The sequence below is a fragment of the Podarcis cretensis genome (assembly GCF_951804945.1).
Source record: "Podarcis cretensis genome assembly, chromosome: 9".
NCBI lineage: Eukaryota > Metazoa > Chordata > Lepidosauria > Squamata > Lacertidae > Podarcis > Podarcis cretensis.
The window spans coordinates 16,115,968-16,137,183 of record NC_137178.1 but is presented as its reverse complement, the minus strand read 5'-3'; the positions used below and the strand labels follow the sequence as shown (position 1 = coordinate 16,137,183).

At 43.2% G+C, this 21,216-nt stretch overlaps 1 protein-coding gene across 2 annotated transcripts; it reads left to right on the top strand.

Annotated features, from left to right (window-relative positions):
• Positions 1–3,505: 3,505 nt before the first annotated feature.
• Positions 3,506–20,988, top strand: LOC307224332 (17-beta-hydroxysteroid dehydrogenase 13-like). Of its 2 annotated transcripts, XM_079991152.1 has the most exons (7): positions 3,506–4,122; positions 6,161–6,268; positions 11,939–12,070; positions 13,267–13,373; positions 14,897–15,034; positions 18,030–18,140; positions 20,893–20,988. In XM_079991152.1, the coding sequence occupies exons 1-7, from the start codon at positions 3,865–3,867 to the stop codon at positions 20,957–20,959; spliced, it is 921 nt and encodes a 306-aa protein (XP_079847278.1). In that variant the 5' UTR covers positions 3,506–3,864; the 3' UTR covers positions 20,960–20,988. The 2 variants fall into 2 exon arrangements, with proteins under 2 accessions (XP_079847278.1, XP_079847279.1); XM_079991153.1 differs by lacking the exons at positions 3,506–4,122; positions 6,161–6,268 and adding an exon at positions 6,324–6,560.
• The last annotated feature ends 228 nt before the right edge of the window (positions 20,989–21,216 follow it).

Genomic DNA, 21,216 nt, shown 5'->3' with positions numbered 1-21,216 from the left:
GCAGATACTTTTGTAAACCACGAAAATCTTTAATAAAAATACATTTTTTAAAAAAATAGCAAATTGATGTGGAAATGTGGAGAACTGAACTTCAAATCAGAAAAACAAGGAGAGAGAAACCAAAATGGACATATTCATCCATCTCTAATTCCTTCAGTGTCTTCCTGGTTCCCTGAAAATGCCCAGTGTTACAAGAGTTGGGGGGCTCCCCCTGTTTCCGTGGAGCAGTAGCAAGATCACAGGGGGTTCCAGGCACTCACCCTGGACCTGTGTTCCTTTGGAGAACTGAGAAACTGTGGACACTGTTGTAGCTTTAAGAAGTATGGTTTATTCACCTATTTACACCTTCAGCATTTTTATTTCAGGAGGGGCTTGTCCCCCTCACAGCAGTGCAGCCCTGGAGCCCAAGGGATCTCTCCTAGCCAGCCTTCAGCCAACCTGCCTAAGATGGATCCCAGTCTTTCTTCTCTCGTCTCTTCTTCCCAGAACACTTTGCTAAAAGACTCCCTTTTCCTGTCACCTCACACCCAGTTACCCTGGCACCATCTGTCTCCTTAGGCCAAAGAATTCATCTCAGATGACTAATCAACACCATTTGTCATGTTTACAGATTTGCTCTTCAATAGGTCAGCCAACCTGGTTTGTGTAAGTCAGCCCAGGAATTCCTTGTCCGGGACTGCCGTACGTCTGGGTTTTCCTGGACGCGTCCAGGAATCAGACTGTCAAAATGGCGGCCGGGCAGATTTTTGCTGAAACAGCAAAATGTCCAAGAAAACCCAGGATTTGGGAACTAGGGTGTTTCTTTTAAGAAAAAATGGGGGGGGGGGACAAACCACATTTTTGAGATGTTCCCAAAAAACGCTCAACATCCCTCTTCTGCTGAGGCAAGTCCCCAAAATTTCAGGAACTGGTGGAAGACCTAAACCAAAGGCCAATCATAGAATGGAGGGATTAAAAGTTTGGGGGCCTGTGTGTCAAAGCAATGAAGCAAGAAATGGTTTACTAATTTATGGTTTTTTAAATGGCTAAGAAACTCAAAGTACATCTTAAGGGACAAAGGGGGCCTTTTTCCTATGACTTTCCTTGAGGCAAATGGAAGGAGACACTATTTTTAACCCACTAGGCTAATATATACTGCTACTCCAGGCAAGAAGTAAAGATAATATATGAGAATGTATTGTCCCCCATGCATTTGTTTTGAACTTGGATTTCTGATCAAGAAATATGGGGGGGGTGAAAAACATTATCTGAACACAATTCCCAAACATTTCCCCTCAGTCCAACTCTGGGCTACCTTGTTTACTTAACTAAAAAAAAATGTGCCTGCAGAAACTTTGGAATCAACCCAAATAACATATTTGCTAAAGGGAAGTAAACATTGCAAAATAGGTGAATATGTGCATAAGTAATTTTAGAGGTGGTTTAATCATTTGTCTTTTGTTCACAGAGTTAGGAAATGTGACTAGAAAGCACAGTAAAACGCTACCTGTTGAACCTATTTTTGCTTGGTGAACACATTGGGGAAAATGTGTGAGGCAGGTGTGGAGGACTCCCTGGTCCTGAATGGGGTAACTGTGCCCCTGAAGGACCAGGTGCGCAGCCTGGGAGTCATTCTGGACTCACAGCTGTCCAGGGCAGCTGTTTACCAACTCCACCTGGTACGCAGGCTGAGACCCTATCTGCCCGGGGACTGTCTTGCCAGAGTGGTACATTCTCTAGTGACCTGTACAACAGGTACGGTCATTCCCAAACTGCTGATGCTGACCTTTAAAAGCCCTAAACGGCCTCGGTCCAGTATACCCGAAGGAGCATCTCCACCCCCATCATTCTGCCCGGACACTGAGGTCCAGCTCCGAGGGCCTTCTGGTGGTTCCCTCGCTGCAAGAAGCCAAGTTACAGGGAACCAGGCAGAGGACCTTCTCAGTAGTGGCACCTGCCCTGTGGAACGCCCTCCCACCAGATGTCAAAGAGAAAAACAACTGCCAGACTTTTAGAAGACATCTGAAGGCAGCCCTGTTTAGGGAAGCTTTTAATGTTTAATAGGTTTTTGTATTTTAATATTCTGTTGGAAGGCCTAGCTCTGGTGGGAAGTCCAGATGGAGGATGCATCTGGCAATTTTGGTTCCTCTTACTTTCTACCATTTCCAGGCTTAAGTTTAGTTAGGGATTTGAATCTTTCCATTTGATTAGTGGTACAATTAGGTAACTTAAGACTCTAGTTCTTTCAACCCAGCCCCCCTTTTATGAGGAAATGTGTATTACAGTGGTACCTCAGGTTAAGTACTTAATTCGTTCCGGAGGTCCGTACTTAACCTGAAACTGTTCTTAACCTGAAGCACCACTTTAGCTAATGGGGCCTCCTGATGCCACCGTGCCTTCTCATCCTGAAGCAAAGTTCTTAACCTGAAGCACTATTTCTGGGTTAGTCTGTAACCTGAAGTGTATGTAACCTGAAGCATATGTAACCTGAGGTACCACTGTACTTCACTTGTTTCAAAACATGGCGTTCAAGATCTCAAAGGAGGAATGGCTTGAATTTTATTGGCTTAGACTACAGGAGAGTCGATTTTGGTGGAACATGAGGAGAAAACATGGGCAGAGCAGTTCAGCTGTGGAACCTCAGCCTGGGGCTGATCTTATATTTGCAACAGTCACAAGAAGCATATGGCACATTCTGCAGTTGTTTGCCATCTCCCAAGTATGCATAATGTAGACCAGCCTCCCACAATCTGGCGATCTTCAAACAGCTGTTAAGTGTTGGAGTAGGATCAAATAATTGTGGGACCTTGCAAGGCAATCCCTGCTGCTGAATGCAGCAAATCCTTCTCTTTTTATGCCAATTAATTTTTATTGCTTTTCAAAAAAATTAACAAATTAACAACAAATTAATTTAAACTTAGTACAAACTTTAAAAGTTGACTTCCCATCTTACTTTCAGGGTGTTTCTCTTCCCTCCTTTACTTGCTCAGTGTAACATACATTTCCTAATTCCATTTCAATACTTAAAATGTTTTAGCATTTTATCATTATTTTCCTCCTTCTTCATTTCCCAGCGGCTGTACATACTTCAATTCCTGCTTAGACTTTTATTTAACTAGAACACATTCCCAAATGTCAAGTCGAGTTACTCTTCACTTTGTCAGCCCACAAAAATCATTAGTTATAAATCAATATTCCACAAATACTACTTATCGCTCCTGCCGTTTTACGTGCACCAAAGTCTGACTGGTGGCGGTAAATAAGAAATCCTCTTCAGCGCAGCATTCCATTCCCAGGAAGTCACACTTCTAAATGTAGTTCACCATCCTAATTAAGTGTACAAAAAAGCATATGTGAAGATCAAGTCTGCAAAAAAGATGCATATATTTGGGGAAATAACTTCCCTACAAAGCATTACATATGGGGAAATGGCTTTGCAAAAATGAATGTACTAGGTACAACCACATACAAAAATTACGGTACATCAGGAAAATTTTGCACTAAATGCTGGCGAATACTTATTTTAAAAATATATATTTGGAAACTGATGTGGAAATGTAGAGAACTGAATTTTAGATTGGGAAAATGAGAAACTGAGAGACGTTGAAGTGGACAGATTTTCCTATACCTAGTAGCATCACGTCCTACATTCTAAATTTGAGTAACACTTAAGCTGCCTTTGCGAATATACACAATAGAATGTTGCAGCAGAGGTGACTATTGCAGCATATTCTTATTAGCTGTACTTCTGAAGCTGACGACAAGAGGAACAGCCATCCTAATTCTTCAGGGCGTGGGTACTGCCAACTCCTTGCATTTTAAGGATTCATGTGCACTCACTGCTTCTTTATAGCATTAGCTACCTGAAGAGTTTATTTTGCCAGAATGCACAATAAGCAGCTACAGGGCAGAAAGCCTCTAATATGGAGAGTGGTGCTTGTCATCCTTCTAGTCCTCAAGACTTTAGTCATATGCATTTATTCACTCTTGGAAGCACTGGTGAAACTCTTTATTCCTAAAAGGAGAAAATCTGTTCGTGGAGAGATTGTTCTGATCACCGGAGCTGCCCATGGACTTGGAAGAGCAACAGCCCATGAGTTTGCCAAACGCCAAAGCAAGCTGGTTCTTTGGGATATCAACAAGGTAGGTGTGTGTTATTATTCTACCCTCAGTCCTGAGTATCAACAGGCAGTGGTAAATGTTGCAGCGCAGCGTCCAAAAATGCAGCAGATGTTTCAAATTATTACAGGGCTTGCCAATTTGCAAACCAGATCTAAGGCCATGTCTTCACTATTAATTTAAAGCAGTACCATACTTTAAACAGCCATGGCTTCCCCCAAAGCATCATGTGAATTGCCATTTCTTAAGAATGCTAAAAGTTCTGAGGAGACCCCTATTCCCCTCAGAGAGACACAAATCCCACAGTTCCTTGAGAAGGGGGGGGGGGGGAGGCTGCTGACGGTGTGTGCATTGCCAAGGCTTGACAAGACGCCCAGGGTTATCCCAGGTTGTTCCAGCAAGACTCCTGCTGCAGTGCCAGCCGTTGGCTTTTGACCAAGGAAGGCATACAATTGTTTGCATGGACATTTCCGTGTGTGTGTGTGTGTGTGTGTGTTGAAAATCCCTCAGAGTGTTTCAGATGACAGCCTGGTGCCCAACACCAGATGCAGCGCCGGATTTTGGGTGGTGCAGGAGGTTCTCCCGCAAAGGAGTGCCGAGCCGAAGGGGTGCAAAATTGAGACGGCCCATAACTGAGAAGATACATTTTGGGGTGCCAAATCTTGGCCTCGCTCAGGGTGCCATATTACCAAAGATTACCAAAGTCTGCCCCTTCCAGATGGAGATGAATCATTATTATGTGCTTAAAAACAATTGGAGCTGAGGATTGGGTTGGGCTGGAGGACTGCTACACCTTGTTGCCTGCCCTAGAGAGAGAGAAAGATGTGGCCACATATTCCCTTCTGCTCTCTTTTACCTCTTGCCTCCCGCTTCAGGTCTGCCTATCCCTCGTTTATTGAAGAAATGAACCTATGCTGCCAATTCTTGTAGTAAGGTAAAGGTAAAGGGACCCCTGACCATTAGGTCTAGTCATGGCCAACTCTGGGGCTGCAGCGCTCATCTCGCTTTATTGGCCGAGGGAGCCAGCGTACAGCTTCCGGGTCATGTGACCAGCATGACTAAGCCGCTTCTGGCAAACCAGAGCAGTGCACGGAAACGCCGTTTACCTTCCTGCCAGAGCGGTACCTATTTATCTACTTGCACTTTGACGTGCTTTCGAACTGCTAGGTTGACAGGAGCAGGGACCAAGCAACAGAAGCTCACCCCGTTGTGGGGATTCGAACCACCGACCTTCTGATTGGCAAGTCCTAGGTTCTGTGGTTTAACCCACAGCGCCATCTGCGTCCCTCGTAGTATTCTCGTATTAGACCAGTATAAAGTAAGCAGCACATAAGCGGCACACAAAACACTACCAAACCATTCTACGTTCTAAATATTGCTTTTTGTATTTATACTCTCAGAAATTATATAATGAATGTTTAAAGGTTAATCAGGTTTTGGTTTATATCACCAGTGAATGTATGTAAATACCCAAAATCTTGAGGGAGAATTTCCTGAGAGAGAATTTCCTGAAGAAGCCCGAGACTCTTCATGGGCGAAACAGGTGACAAACGCCGGCACCCTCTCTAACTCTTATGCGTAACATCACCGATACTTCGTTTGATCAAACTTAACTTTGTTGATATCTGCAGGAGCCTGGCTAAAGGAACTTTAAAGACTGAACCTTCCTTTTGGACACAATTTGAATGAGTTTTCTGATTGTGGCTTCTGTAGTAGATCTTGTACATTGTTCTCCCAATTTTTGGATTATTTATATAAGATTTATAACGTAGAATGGTTTGGTAGTGTTGTCTATCCCTTGTTTATTATCTGCATCCCTGGCAGTGCAATTAACACAGGGAAGAAGGAAGCCCCTCTTTGCATAACGGAAATAAATGCACATCCCACTGCTCATTCCTGCCTCAGTTTTGCTTCCCTCCCCTCTGTTGTATATTAAACTATGGTTCATTAAAATTTGGCACACGCAGCACGTCTTCCCTGTACAGGTCTTTTGTTTATGCCATGAATATGCTAGCATCATACCTGTGGGTTATAGATGTTTATAGATGTTTTCTCCCGCTAGGAAGGTGTTGAGGAAACAGCTGAGGAATGCAGAAAGCTGGGTGCCATTGCACACGCTTTTGTCGTGGACTGCAGGAACAGGACGGAAATCTACAGTGTTGCAGATCAAGTAAGATTCCTATGAGATGATTCCAAACTTTTTCCAAGCCTGTTGGGTCATCGTGGGATGACCTTGCATGCTCCCCAACACTTGGCACAGGAGGAGATGTATGCCTGATTTGCATTAAGTGAGCACAGAACATCCAGAGTAGTGTGTAGCACTCAGAGTCCTGGACTAGGAATATAGAGAGCTGGGTTCAAATTCCCCATTCAGCCAACCTGATCTACCTCACGGAGTTGTAAGAAGAAAATGAGGACGAGGAACCATGCTTGCCATTCCTGGCAACTCAGAGGATCAGCAGGTTAGAAACATCCTAAATAAATAGGCCTGTGCTGGAAAAGCTGAGGTGCTTTCATAGGATATCCTCTTTCCCCCTGACCTCATCGAATGCACCTTTTGAATTATTTTATTTAGAATGATAAAATAAATTTAAATTTTCACAAGAGTCGTATAAAACTTGATTGTAATAAAACCTTTAGTCTTTACCAAAATAATAATAATAAAACAAAGTTTTAAAAAGTTTTTAAAAAGCTATTTAAAACATTTTTTAAAAACATCAACAATACAGTCTGCTTAAAACCAGATAAAAACATGTCAACATTCTACAATGTCTCGATAGGCTTCTCTAAACAAAAGAGTTCTTAGCAGGTTCTGAAAAGAGTGCAGTGAAGGCACCTGCCTGGTACCAATAGGCTGGAAGTCCCAAAGTGTGGGTGCTCCCACACGAAATGATAGATTTCTTACAAATGCAGAGTGGGTATTGTGTGGTACCTGTAACAGTACCAGTTCTGCAGATCGAAGAGGTTAAGCGGGCATATATGAGGTAAGGTTATCTCACAGGGAAGCTGGTCCCAAGCTGTTAAGGGCTTTATATACACTAACACCTTGAACTTGCTCTGGTAGCAAATCAGCAACAAGTGCAGGTTTCTGAGCAGAGGAATTATACGCTGATAGGGTCTCACCCCTGTCAGCAATTGCACTGCAGCATTCTGCACAAACTGCAGCTTCCAGATCAAGCGCGAGGGAAGCCCCGCATAGAGTGCATTGCATCCGGTCTTGAAGTAACCAGTGCATGGACTACTGTGGCCAGGCTTTATATAAGAATAATAATAATTTATTATTTATACCCCGCCCATCTGGATGGGTTTCCCCAGCCACTCTGGGTGGCTTCCAACAAAATATTAAAATACAATGGTCTGTTAAACATTACAGTGGTACCTCAGGTTAAGTACTTAATTCGTTCCGGAGGTCCGTACTTAACCTGAAACTGTTCTTAACCTGAAACACCACTTTAGCTAATGGGGCCTCCTGCTGCCGCCGCACCGCCGGAGCACGATTTCTGTTCTTATCCTGAAGCAAAGTTCTTAACCTGAAGCACTATTTCTGGGTTAGCGGAGTGTGTAACCTGAAGCGTATGTAACCTGAAGCATATGTAACCCGAGGTACCACTGTAGAAGCTTCCCTAAAGAGGGCTGCCTTCAGATGTCTTCTAAAAGTCTGGCAGTTGTTTTTCTCTTTGACATCAGGTGGGAGGGCGTTCCACAGGGAGGGCGTCACTACCAAGAAGGTCCTCTGCCTGGTTCCCTGTAACTTGGCTTCTTGCAGCGAGGGAACTGCCAGAAGGCCCTCAGAGCTGGACCTCAGTGTCCGGGCAGAGCGATGGGGGTGGAGACGCTCCTTCAGGTATACCAGACCGAGGCCATTTAGGACTTTAAAGGTCAGCACCAAAAGTTTGGGAATGGCATCCGCGACCAAGAGAAGGAGACTGTGGAAGAAGATTGGAAGAAATTTAAGATGTATCTTAAGAATTATTATAAAACTGAGGAGTGTTAAAATGCTGAGGGAAAAGAAGACGTAGAATTGCAGCGATAATTGGGTTTAAAATTAAGGGTGGAATAGAGAAAGAGGACAAATTTATATTTAATTGGGCAAGATAGGTTGCTGAATAATGGTACTAAACTAAGGATGCAAAAAGGGAAAGGTATGGGGAAGTCCGGGAAAAGAGGGTTATGAAAATAAGGTTATGAAAATATGAGTTTTTTTTTGTTTGTCTGTTCTTATTGTTGTTTTTTGTTTCTGTTAAAAAATTGGAAATTAATAAAAATCTTTAAAAAAAAAAAAAAGTTTGGGAATGGCCGTACCTGTTGTACAAGCCTCAGGTCACAAAGAGCACTTCTAGCCACTGGGGCTACCCGGTACCAAAGCCAGACACAGAAGTACCCCTTGACTGCAAACCTGCTTCTTCAGGGAGAGTGCAGCAATCATTGTTGTCATACCAATTTCTCAGAAATGGGGATTACTATACACCCACAGTGCTTCCAGCTTGCCAAGATTCAAGTTCAGCTTGTTTCTCCTTATTGCATCCAGGCACCAACCCAAGCATTGCATGGCCACTGGGTGTCATCAGCATACCGATCACACCTTGATCCTTCTAATTCCCACTGCTTCCTATGAATATTAAATAGTATTGAAGATCAGCCCCTTCATCTAGAATCAAGTTGTGGATGAGGATGGTCTTATCATGTGCCAATCTAGCACTGAACTCTGTGTGAAGTTTCATAATTTGTCCTTTTATTTCTTTATTTTTAAAAAAATTAATCTTTATTAATTTAAATTACACACATATACAAAGAATTTACAATCTCCAACTACAAAAAGAAAATTAAAGAAAAAACAATTAAGGAAAGAGAAAAGAAGAAAATACAGAAAAAAGAAAGCAGAAAAAGCAGATTTACGTGCATAAAAAAATCTTAATCTTCCTAATTAATACTTAAATAAACCAGACTTCTGAGAAAACAAGTCTTCCAATCATTCTCAATGTACTGTTTATACTATTGGTTTTTTTGCACAGTTTTATATTCTTTAATATTGTTCCTGTCTACCCCACAAACAGTATTTGTTGTGTTTACAAGTATCACTCAAGTTCTGCTAATATGGTGTGGTTGGTACAATATGATCTTATATAATCCTTCAATATTCTCCATTCTCCAAATATTTTCTGCTTCAATACTCCTCTAACTCTTCCCGTCAGTTTTGCTAGTTGTAAATATTCTAACATGAGTATCTGCCAATCTGTGATTGTCGGTATTGTTTCGTTTTCCCACGTCCTCGCCACAAAATTCTTGCTACTGTGGTGGCATACACGAACAGTGGTCTTATGTCTATTTTAATTTCTAATGGTAAAATGCCTAAAAGAAAGATCTCTGGTTGTTGTTTTTTAAGTGAGTCTGAATAATTTCTTAAATTCATTATGGATATTATCCCAGAATTCCCTAACGATTGCACAAGTCCACCTTATGTGGTAGTATGACCCCACATCTATTTTACATCTCCAACAAATCAGTGACCCTCCTTTATACATTTTCGCTACTTTCAAGGGGGTATGATGCCATCTATATAACATCTTCATGATGTTCTCCCAAAGGTTATAGCATGCTGTGAATTTAATATCTGCCTTCCACAATTTCTCCATTGGTTCATATATATGTTGTATCCAAAATCATGTGCTCATTTCACCATAACTGACTTGACTTGTTCTTCTTTTGTTTCCCATTCCAAAAGATATTCATAGATTCATGAGATATTCGCGTTGCAAATATTTTTTCCTTTAATAAAAATTACCGTATTTTTCGTTCTATAGGACCCACCCGACCATAGGTCACACCTTGTTTTAGAGGGGGAGAACAAGAAAAAAAAAATCTCCCCCTCTCTGCTCAGCGCCCCATCAGTGAAGCGGCAGGAGAAACGGAGCCCCTTCCATTTCTCCTCCCGCTTCGCTGAAGGGCGCTGCGCAGCTCTCCCTCTCTGCTGAAGCCAGGAGAGTCTTGCTCTCCCAGCTTCAGCAAAAGGAACCCGAAGCCTTTGGAGTGCAGCGTGAGTTCCCGCTGCGCTCCAAAGGCTTCAGGCGGCTATCCCTGAAGCCTGGAGAGCAAGAGGGGCCCTGGCCCTGCGCACCGACCCCTCTCGCTCTCCAGGCTTCAGCAAAAGCAACGCGAAGCCTTGTTATAAATAACAAGGGTGACAGAGGGCATCCCTGTCTCGTCCCTTTTCTGATGGAGATGTTCTCTGTGAGGTTACCATTTATTAGAAGTCTAGCCATCTGCTGTTCATATATTGCCTCTATTCCCTTCTTAAATTGTATTCCAAAATTCATTATTTCCAGTTGTTTTTTCATGTAAAACCAAGAGACATTATCAAATGCCTTTTTCAGCATCAAGTAGTAGTAAAGCTGCCTTTTTATAACTATTTGCTTCTGGATATTCTAATATGTCTATGATGTTTCTTGTATTCCTGAGATTTGTCTGCCAGGGAGGATTCCAGCTTGAATTGGATGAATAACATCTTTAATGACCTCTCTGAGCCTATTTGCCAATATGTTAGGAAAGATTTTGTAATCATAATTTAAAAGTGATATTGGCCTATACTTAGTCATTAACTCTGGGTCCCCTCCCTGTTTGGGTATGGTGGTTATGTATGCTTCTTTCCATGAATCGAGTACTTTCCCTTGATTGCAGATGTTATTCATTATTTCAGTAAGTGGTGTAATTAATATTGCTTCCATTTTTTTATAATATTCTGCTGGGAGGCCGTCTGGGCCAGGTGTTTTGCCTACTTTAACTTTCTGGGTAGCTTTCTTAATTTCTGCTTCTGCTATTGGGGCATCCAATATTTGAAGTTTCTCTTTCTTAATCTCTGGGATTTTCTGTTGGCATAGATAATCTTCAACTTTCCCCCCTATATCTACTTCTTTCTTATACAAATCTCCATAATATTTTACAAAATTTTGCATTATTATCTTAGGATCATCTATACATTTCTCATTTATTTTTATTCTATTTATTTGTTTTTCATTTCTCCTCTTTTTGAGTTGCCATGCCAGGTATTTACTTGGTTTGTTGGCAAACTCAAAATTATTTTGTTTACCCATTCTCAAATTCGATTCCATTTCTTGCTCTATTTTTTATTTGTATTCTGCCTGCAATAGTTTAATTTCTCTTTTAATTTTGTCATCGCTTGGTTGTTTATTTAATTCATTTTCATTTTCCTTTATTTCCTCCAACAATCCTGTTTTTTCTTTTTCACTTTCTTTTCTTAATAGCACATTTTGTTTTATAAAATATCCCCTGATGACCGCCTTGCTCACGTCCCATATTGTTCTTACATCACTAACTTGTTTGTTGTTCAATTCAAAATATTCTTTCAATATTTTTTTTTTTGCACCCTCTACTATCTTTTCATCTTTCAATAGAAGTTCATTTAGTTTCCATCTCCGCATTCCTGTTGTCCAATCTGGTTTTATTCTCAACAAAACCGGGTTGTGGTCCAAAATTGTTTTTGGTAGAATTTGTACCTCTTCAATCCTTCCTAGCAGCTCTTTGGAAATCCAAATGGCATCTATCCTGCTAGCCAATTTGTTTGGTTTGGAATAGTATGTATATTCTTTATTCTTTGCTTGTATCTCCATGAATCTACTAAATCTAAAATTTCACTCATTTTTAGAAAGGTGGGTGGTAATTTCCTTTGGTTTTTATTTCCTCCAGACCTATCTAATTGTGGGTCAATTACCCATTTAAATCCCTGATTAATATTATTTTGTCTTCCAGATATTCCATCAGCTTTATTTCTAAGTTCTTAAAGAAGGCTGCTTTTCTTTCATTAGTGCTTTTAAATTTGTTATAGGTGAAAAAAGAAATTGGAGATGTGAGCATCTTGATAAATAACGCTGCAGCAACAAAAATAGCAGTACTGTGTTCAACCAAGGATGAGCTGATCCAGAACATGTTTGACATTAATGTTCTTGCTCATTTCTGGGTAATATTGTTATTACTTACTGAATTTATATCTGCTCCCCTTCCCCCCACCAGTCTATCTCCATTTTTCAGCCTCTACCTTTCTGGCTTCCTTCTACCTGCTTCCTTTTTCTTGGTTTGGGACTCTCCTGGAAACTGAAGCCAACCATCACTTTATTCTCCAGCTGTGCATATGGCCAGCTCCCAACACTGTGGTATGATGGTGGCATGACGTCCTACTTTTTATGTTCCTAATGCAATATAGAAGCATAAAATGATTAAAAATTAAGCAATAAAAAAGACAAGGTAAAAAGTAGGGCGTCATGTATCCATATGAAAACCATTACTTAACCCTTCCTTAACGTTAAAAACTATGCGAGTAAATCAGCCCTAGATGTGTTTGGACCCTCAGCAAGCATAGTCAATGATGAGAGTTGTAGTCCAGTAATGTCTAGAGAGCACTACAATGGCCACCCCTGGGATTAATCAGTTACATGAATCTATTAAAAATTTGTGCTGGACTGACTATACCCCCCTTCCTCTTTCATGGAAATGTTCAGCACCCATGGAAGCAGATAATAATTGGAGACTTGTGGGGGATGGGGGATCAGGATCTCTAAAATGTTCACAAAGTATAAAATCTTCATTGCTTAGTCTAAGTATCAGTCATACAGCAATTTGATAAAAAGTGGGACACCACTCAAATGTGATTAAAACAAACTTAATAAACCTTAAGTTTCTGGTTGTTTTCAGTCTGCCGTACGAGGTGATCAAGGATCCTCCCTTTTTTCCATTTCTTTAACCCAGAGATAGTAAACTCTTTGTCTTCAAAAATGTTGTTGGACTACAATTCCCATCATCCCTGATCATTGGCTATGCTGGATTGGCAAATGCTGCTATGGTCCCTTCAGCAAACAGCAGGTTACTTCCAGATTTTGGCATGGTCCAGGATCCACCTGCTCACTCTCATGCCTTTCTTCTTAATCATAGTGCTTATATGAGGCCTGGGGAACATTTGGCCCTCTGGGTCACCAACTCCCATGGACTACAATTCCCATCATCCCTAACCATATGATGTGAAGGCTAAGGCTGATGGGAACTGGAGTCCAACAACATCTGGAGGGCAAAAGCTCCCCCAGACAGATTTCTGACTGAACATTTTGGAACCATTAGCTTCTAACTTTTCATTTTCGTTCTTTGTTTTAATTTGCATTCAAGACAGTTAAAGCATTCCTGACACCAATGATTAAAAACAATCACGGACATATTGTCACAGTTGCTTCATTCGCTGGGCATTTAGGCGTTCCATACATGGTTTGCTACAGGTATGAATCACTGTGATTTTCTTTTATCAGGGTAGCAAGTTCAAGCTCAGTTCAAAAGGGGTCCGCAATTGTTGTACGTTTGGGATACACTAGTTTAGAGGGATGTTTAGCTAACATGGCGGATTCCTGATTCACATGGGAGAAGCACAGGAGCAAAGTCCCAAGAAAGAGGGAATTTCAAACAAGAATTTGAGCGCTCGAAAATGGAGTTCTTGGTCCAAACTTTGCAGGTCCTCCATGTTCCCAATCAGGGTCTTGGAGAATAACTTAGCTAATTAAAATAAAAATCAGATTGGTTTTCAAAAATAATAATTGTGTGCTGATTTGAAATAGGTCTTACTTTAAAAAAAGAAGAGATTACATTTGAAATAAATAAAGGGATGTGTGTGTGTTTGTGTGCTTTTAAGGAGATGGGGAATAAACATTTTGTATGCTATACCATAATAAAGTAAAGGTAAAGGGACCCCTGACCGTTAGGTCCAGTCACAGACGACTCTGGGGTTGCACGCTCATCTTGCTCTATAGGCTGAGGGAGCTGGCGTTTGTCCGCAGACAGCTTTCCAGGTTATGTGGCCAGCATGACTAAGCCGCTTCTGGCAAACCAGAGTAGTGCACGGAAACGCTGTTCACATTCCCACCGGAGCGGTACCTATTTATCTACTTGCACTTTGATGTGCTTTCGAACTGCTAGGTTGGCAGTAGCTGGGACCGAACAATGGGACCTCCCCCCCGTCACGGGGATTCGAACCGCCGACCTTCTGATCGGCAAGTCCTAGGCTCTGTGATTCAACCCACCCATGTCCCTATACCATAATAAGCATAAATGAAAGAATATCAGAGGGTGGTGACCTGTAAACGTTCTCTTCTACCATTCTCTTCTGTCCTACGCAATGCCCTTCCCTTCACTGTATGGGAAGCAGCAACCACCAATTGCTTCAGACATTGTGCAAAGACGTAAGGCAGGATTCAGAGAAGGCGCCTCAGCAGCAAAAGCCCCTTGGAAGGACTTCCATTTTCACAACAGGGCTCCCGCCCCCTGTACCCCCAACTCAGAACACCCTGAAATTGGCTTGGAGAAAAAAACCCAGAACAGTGTATATAGGGAGCGAAGGGGGTAGGGAATTGTCCTGTCTAGCAAGCGGTAATGCTTGCCTTTACAAAATGGTTGCTTTAGTGCAATGCTGACTTCTTCCCACACCTATTTTACATGGGGTTTCCCTGACCCATATAAGACCCTGTTTCTAATTTGTTTGAATTTCATTGGTTTGAAGCTTATTCCATTGAACGTGGGGGTTTATTTGTTTTTATATGCTTTTATACTGCTGTTGTGATGGTTTTATGTTTTATGTTTGTTTTAATGATACTGTTGGTTTATTTATTTTGTCAAACACCACTTCAGATTTTTTTAATATATATTAAAAATTAAGCGGATTATAAATGCTTTAAAATAAATAACATGTGAAAACTAAGACATCTATTTCCCCATAAATCGTGTCTAACCTCACCTCATGCCCCTCCCTCAGTTCAAGCAAGTGGAGTGCTGTGGGATTTCATGAGAGTCTGAAAGAGGAGCTGAGCCTTTTGAAAATGGATGGGATTGAAACAACATGCATGTGCCCGGTTTTTATGAACACTGACTCTGTAAAATTCCTTAAGGCAAGGTAAGTGATAATAAGGGTAGGGAGTTTGTATCCACCTGCCCCACTGCATTAACTGTTCTTTGATGCATTTGTGTCTCCTTTTTCCAGTTTCTCTAAGTAATGAGAAGTTCTAAGGTTCTCTTTTGGAAGACAGAACATGATGTGCAGTAGCATGCACCAACCATGTGCTTATTTCAACTCACATCTGACATGCGAAAGGGGAAAATTCTTGGTGGTGGTGGTGGTGAACGCAGCCTGTGTTACGAACAATAAGTGTTCTGTGAAGGGTAAGGTAAAGGGGGATCCCTGACCGTTAGGTCCAGTCGTGGCCGACTCTGGGGTTGCGGCGCTCATCTCACTTTACTGGCCGAGGGAGCCGGCGTACATCTTTTGGGTCATGTGGCCAGCATGATTGAGCCGCTGCTGGCGAACCAGAGCAACGCATGGAAACGCCGTTTACCTTCCCGCTGGAGCAGTACCTATTTATCTACTTGCACTTTGACGTGCTTTTGAACTGCTGGGATGGAACAATGGGAGCTCACCCCGTTGCGGGGATTTGAACCGCTGACCTTCTGATCAGCAAGCCCAAGAGGCTCAGTGGTTTAACCCACAGTGCTTCTGCTAATGCAATTCTCAGTGTCTGTAGTGAGTTGGGGCTGGTGTAGCATAGAAACCTACCCTGCTAAAGGAAGCTTTGCATTGGCCAGTTCTGAGCCTGAATACTTTGTGCTACAGAGCAGATGGTTCTTCTCAAAAACAGGGGGTGGGGGTGAGGAATATAATGCTAAAAGTGTTCAGGTTAAGAGTTGGCAGTCAGCTCCTGACTTTCTTGTAATCTTGTCCATTGGGGTGTTTAACCCTCACAATCTGAAATGCTAATGGAAAGTTTCGGGTACTTGGCTCCAAACCTGAGTGCCAGAACCAGTGAAGGCGGTGAAGGTCCTGTGTGAGTGTCTGGAGGCGGTTGGAGGATGGATGGCAGCTAACAGATTGAGTTGAATCCTGACAAGACAGGAGGTGGGCAGGTGTAGAGGACTCCCTGGTCCTGAATGGGGTAACTTTTGCACTGAAGGACCGGGTGTGCAGCCGGGGAGTCATTTTGGACTCACAGCTGTCCATGGAGGTGCAGGTCAATTCTGTGTCCAGGGCAGCTGTTTACCAGCTCCATCTGGTACACAGGCCCACATCTGCCCACAGACTGTCTCACCAGAGTGGTGCATGCTCTAGTTATTTCTCGCTTGGACTACTGCAATGCGCTCTACGTGGGGCTACCTTTGAAGGTGACCCGGAAACTACAACTAATCCAGAATGCGGCAGCTAGACTGATGACTGGGAGCGGCTGCCGAGACCATATAACACTGGTCTTGAAAGACCTTCACTGGCTCCCAGTACGTTTCCGAGCACAATTCAGTGTGTTGGTGCTGACCTTTAAAGTCCTAAATGTCCTCGGTCCAGTATACCTGAAGGCCTCCACCCCCATCGTTCTGCCCGGACACTGAGGTCCAGCGCCGAGGGCTTTCTGGTGGTTCCCTCACTGCGAGAAGCCAAGTTACAGGGAACCAGGCAGAGGGCCTTCCCAGTAGTGGCACCCACCCTGTGGAACGCCCTCCCACCAGATGTCAAAGAGAAAAACAACTACCAGACTTTTAGAAGACATCTGAAGGCAGCCCTGTTTAGGGAAGCTTTTAATGTTTAACAGACTATTGTATTTTAATATTTTGTTGGAAGCTGCCCAGAGTGGCTGGGGAAACCAGGGCAGGGTATAAATAATAATGTATTATTATTATTATTATTATTATTATTATTATTATTATTATTCAGCCCTTCCTCTTGGAATTAGCTGGAGCCCAGAACCATGGGCTGAGGAAGCAGGGTTTGGTGGGGGCGAGTTGCCACAGGTGTTGCCACTGAGGGTGACAAAATGCCAGGCGGCACTCACCGCGAAGCCTGCAGCATACCTGAGCCACGCGTCTCTCCTGGGAGTGACATGATGGCTTGGGCACCCACAGGCTCCGCACTGCCCCAAATGGTTCGCCTGCCGCCTCCCCCTCAGTTGTAGGGCGGCTGAGTGGGAGGAGGCAGGCAGACTCCTTGGAGGCCCCGCGGGGCATCATGCCCCAGCTCACCCCACCCCGCGGGCAGCTGGTCCTGTCCCTGGGCACAGGGCACACACGCTGCCCCAGGCGCCCAATCGGCTTGCTCCACCGCTGCCCAGAACAGAAGCATAATGGCATTAATGCTAAGCTGGGGTTCAGTGGTAGAGCTTCTGCTACGCATGCAAACAAGCCTACTTCAATCCCCAACATCTCCAAATAGGACCAGGAGAGAATCCTATGTGAAATCCTGGAGTATACACAATACTGAGCTTCACAGACCACTGGTATCACAGTTTCCTTTGTTTCAGTGTAAGGCTTGTTGAGTAGAGCAAGTCTCAAATGGAGGCACCTGTCAGGGAACTGACATCGGAGCGAGAGGTGGAGGCAAGGCTCCCGAGCGATGCAGGAGAGGGGACCAGCAGAGGGGAAGGAATTCAGCACAACACCAGTAGAGAAGGGAGGGAGATGGAGGATTCGGAGAGGGGTCTCCAAGACTCTTCGCCCGAGACTAGTGGAGAGAGCACGGGCACACCTCTGCCCACTCCTTCCTTGTGCAGAAGTGTTCCGCGCAGGGAGAGTAGGAGGAGACTTGGCGTCAAACAACTTCTATGCTGGAAGAGGTTCAAGAAATGCCCACTGACGGATTCTGCAAGCGACTGAACGGCCACGGAGTGAAGGGCTGTCAGCCGAGGCATGGTTAGCCAGGCAATCTAGCCAAAAGTAACGGCAACTTACGCACAAGTAACCCCTTATAACCATTACAGCACCGTTGCTTCACAAGACTTGTGTAGGAATACACGACAACACTTGGTTGTGGGTCTGTATGGTAGTTACCACTGGATTTGGTCTTTGAACAAAGCAGGCTATAAATTGGAATGAATTAGCAAACAAACAAACATTTATTTTCCATATAACTTCAGGTGCCCTTTGGTAGAAGTGGAAGACTCAGCCAAAGCATTAATGGAAGGAATACTTACTAACCAGAAAATGATTTTAGTTCCACGGTGGGCCAAATTTCACCAACTTATGAAGTAAGTGTAATGTATATAAGGTGTTCTATTTGTCTGGCTGTAACCCAGGCTTTCTAATCGGCAGTGCAAATTATTTATATTGCAAATGAATAACTGGAGAGTCAAGATGTTGACAAAGATGTAGGTGCTAAAATAGGAAAAGGTGAATCCATGTAGTATACCTTTTATAATGCACCAGGATAATTTGGGATGATTACCTTGAGGAAATTTGACTGCTATCCCAGACAGGTGATTTCCATTACAAGCAGTCGAGCATGCCACTATTCTGAGTGATTTAACAGATGCATTTTCTTTTGGAGAGTCAAAAACAGCAATGTCCAATAGCCACTGAAAGCCTTATCCTCAATATTTAAAGTCTTCCAAGTTGGTGGCCTCTTGTGGAAGCAGATTCTATAGTTTTAACTGTGTACCATGTGAAAAAAGTACAGTGGTACCTCGGGTTAAGAACTTAAATCGTTCTGGAGGTCCGTTCTTAACCTGAAACTGTTCTTAACCTGAAGCACCACTTTAGCTAATGGGGCCTCCCGCTGCTGCTGCCACACCACTTCTGCGCAATTTCTGTTCTCATCCTGAAGCAAATTTCTTAACCCGAGGTACTATTTCTGGGTTAGCGGAGTCTGTAACCTGAAGCGTCTGTAACTTGAAGCGTATGTAACCCGAGGTACCACTGTACTTCCTTCTGTCTGCTGTTGTTGCTGTTGTTTGTCTGACTATCCAAAAGACATTGTTGTCAGTGTGTACGATCCCAGGAAACATTAGTTCCATTTTCTGAGGGATGTAGAGTGTGTGTGCTGATTTGGAGTATTATTATTCCATGGATATTCCTATTCCAATTGCACAAGTAGGGCACTGTCCATCAAGCTCAGTCTGCCCTCTGCTAGCCCCTGCCTGCCTACCTCCTTACAACCAGCCTATCGGCCTCCTCCTCCTCCTTTGCCTCAGTGTTGCCTTTGTAGAACTTAGCAGAGAAGAGGATGGGCAAAACCATAATTAGCCAGATCTGCTCATCATTGCTGTTCACCTTCCTGCATTCCGTCCTACCGCCCACGAGGCATCAGCCTCCACTGTCATTATTCCAAATTGGGTTATTATTCTTCCCATCAAAATGTCAAGGGTCCTAAAGAAAAGGGAAAGGAGAAAGTCTCCTGCGGGAATATTATAATCACCTGTCAGAGCTGCCTCCAGGTCCCAGCTCACAGAGGACCAACGCTAGGCTGTAGTTATGTACAAAAGTCTTTATTGAGATTCAGTTTCCATTTTAAAGCCGCAGCGTGCAGCTCTACGTCCCGACCTTAGACCGGCGAAGTCCCGTCTGAGTCTCCTCCCCTTCCACACCAGTTTAAGACCCTCACCTTGCTCCACCTCTTCCTAAGTTCCTTTCTCCTCTGGGCCCTCCTGCCCGCTAGGGTCTCATCTTTCCTGGACTCCTCTGACGCTGACCCTGACGATTCTTGCCCCTCCTTCCGGCGGGCTTTAGGACCTGGTTCCCTATCCGGGCTACCTTCTGTGCCGCTCGCCTGTACCTTTGAACTTGGCGCGCGCGCCCAGCCTGCAACTTTCCTCTTGACCGTTAACTCGCTCTCCGATGGAGGCGTGGTCAACCCTGACTCATCTTCTCTCGCTGGTGGTGCATATGTGGGCTCTGACACCTGGAACTCCTCCCCCCCACTGCGCTCTGGTGGGGAAGCTGGTCCTGATTTCCAACTGCTGCTCTGGGAGTCCCCGCTGGCCCCTTGCTTCTGGGGTGTCCCCTTGGCTCGCCCCTTGCCCTGCCCATCGGCGCCCCCTTCTGTGAATCTTCCGATTCGCTGGAGAGGCTCATGGAATCTCTCGGGCTGCTGTCATATTCTCCTACGCTGCCCTCGGATTGCTCCCCCTCGCTCTCCATCTCTTCTCCTCCCTGCGCTCCCGCTGAGTCCCTGACATCACCTAATGTTATTGTTCAGTTAACGAGAAATTATTTTAGCTGAATTAGATCCAGTTCTTATCAAATTACTCCAGAGTAAATGATTTTGAGTTGGACCCAGACTAATCATGTTTCAATCCCATTTAAATTAGTGCGATTTATGGCTAACCTATCCCATTCATTCCAACGGCACTAAACCTCGAGGAACTTAGTCCGGACCCAACCCTTCATATGTTACTTTTGTTCTGTTTAATGCAGTGAGGGGGGGACTCCAAAGTGAATGTATAAATGATAAAATAAACCCCTAGCACATTTAAAGTAAGGGCTTATGCCATAAATATTCTTAAACTGAACCCAGCTCCTTTGCTTTTACCTTACCCCCTTTGCTTTTAAAATTCTTTAATAAATAATAGTAGTAACAATAATTTTAGTTCCACTTCCAGGTGGTTGCAGAAAAGCAAGTCCTCAGCAGTACCAACTGACCTTAGTATGAGAGAGTTTTATTCAGGGGCAGGGAAAGTATTTTTACTCAAAAAAGTGGTTTATAATGATATATCTATATTTAAATGAAGAAAAAAAATGAGGTCAAGGTGTCTTTTTGTTTTGTTTTGTAACCCACTATTTACAATCAAGTGGTAAAGAACTTTTATTAAATAAATAAATAAATAAATAAATAAATAAATAAATAGACAAATAAGCCATAAATGCCAGTGTTTCAAGTTCAGGCTAATTAGATTATAATTGCTGTGATCTTTCTTTGTAATTCTTAAATAGCTCTAACCATAAGAATCATATAGAAGTGTTTTCTGTACCATTGTAACCCCACCCCTACATTATGTCTTCTAGGTGTTTGCCAGAACGTGCTTACAATACCGTCATGAATGCCGCCGTCATGTTGTTTCAAATTATTTAAATGATTAAACGATTGGTTAATTCCACAATCTGATGGAAATAATGTTTGTGTGCATTTCTTCTGTTCCATGAACAAATATGTAAATTATTATACTTTTTTCACTTCACAGAAGCGAATGTAATTTCCCCCCACTATTTTCTCAGTGTTTAGCACTTTTATCATGTGCTAAAACAGGTATGCTCACAATCAGATTGCAGCTGTGGTCTCCTCCTGCTTAGCACCGTTATGCAGCTTATTTATTGCAAGTTATGAACCGG

Bases quoted from the DNA above. Each gene is read 5' to 3' on its own strand.
- LOC307224332 (XM_079991152.1), top strand. From the start codon at position 3,865: ATGCACAATAAGCAGCTACAGGGCAGAAAGCCTCTAATATGGAGAGTG. The intron at 4,123-6,160 runs GTAGGTGTGTGT...TTCTCCCGCTAG, and splicing joins TTCTTTGGGATATCAACAAG to GAAGGTGTTGAGGAAACAGC. The intron at 12,071-13,266 runs GTAATATTGTTA...TTTGCATTCAAG, and splicing joins ATGTTCTTGCTCATTTCTGG to ACAGTTAAAGCATTCCTGAC.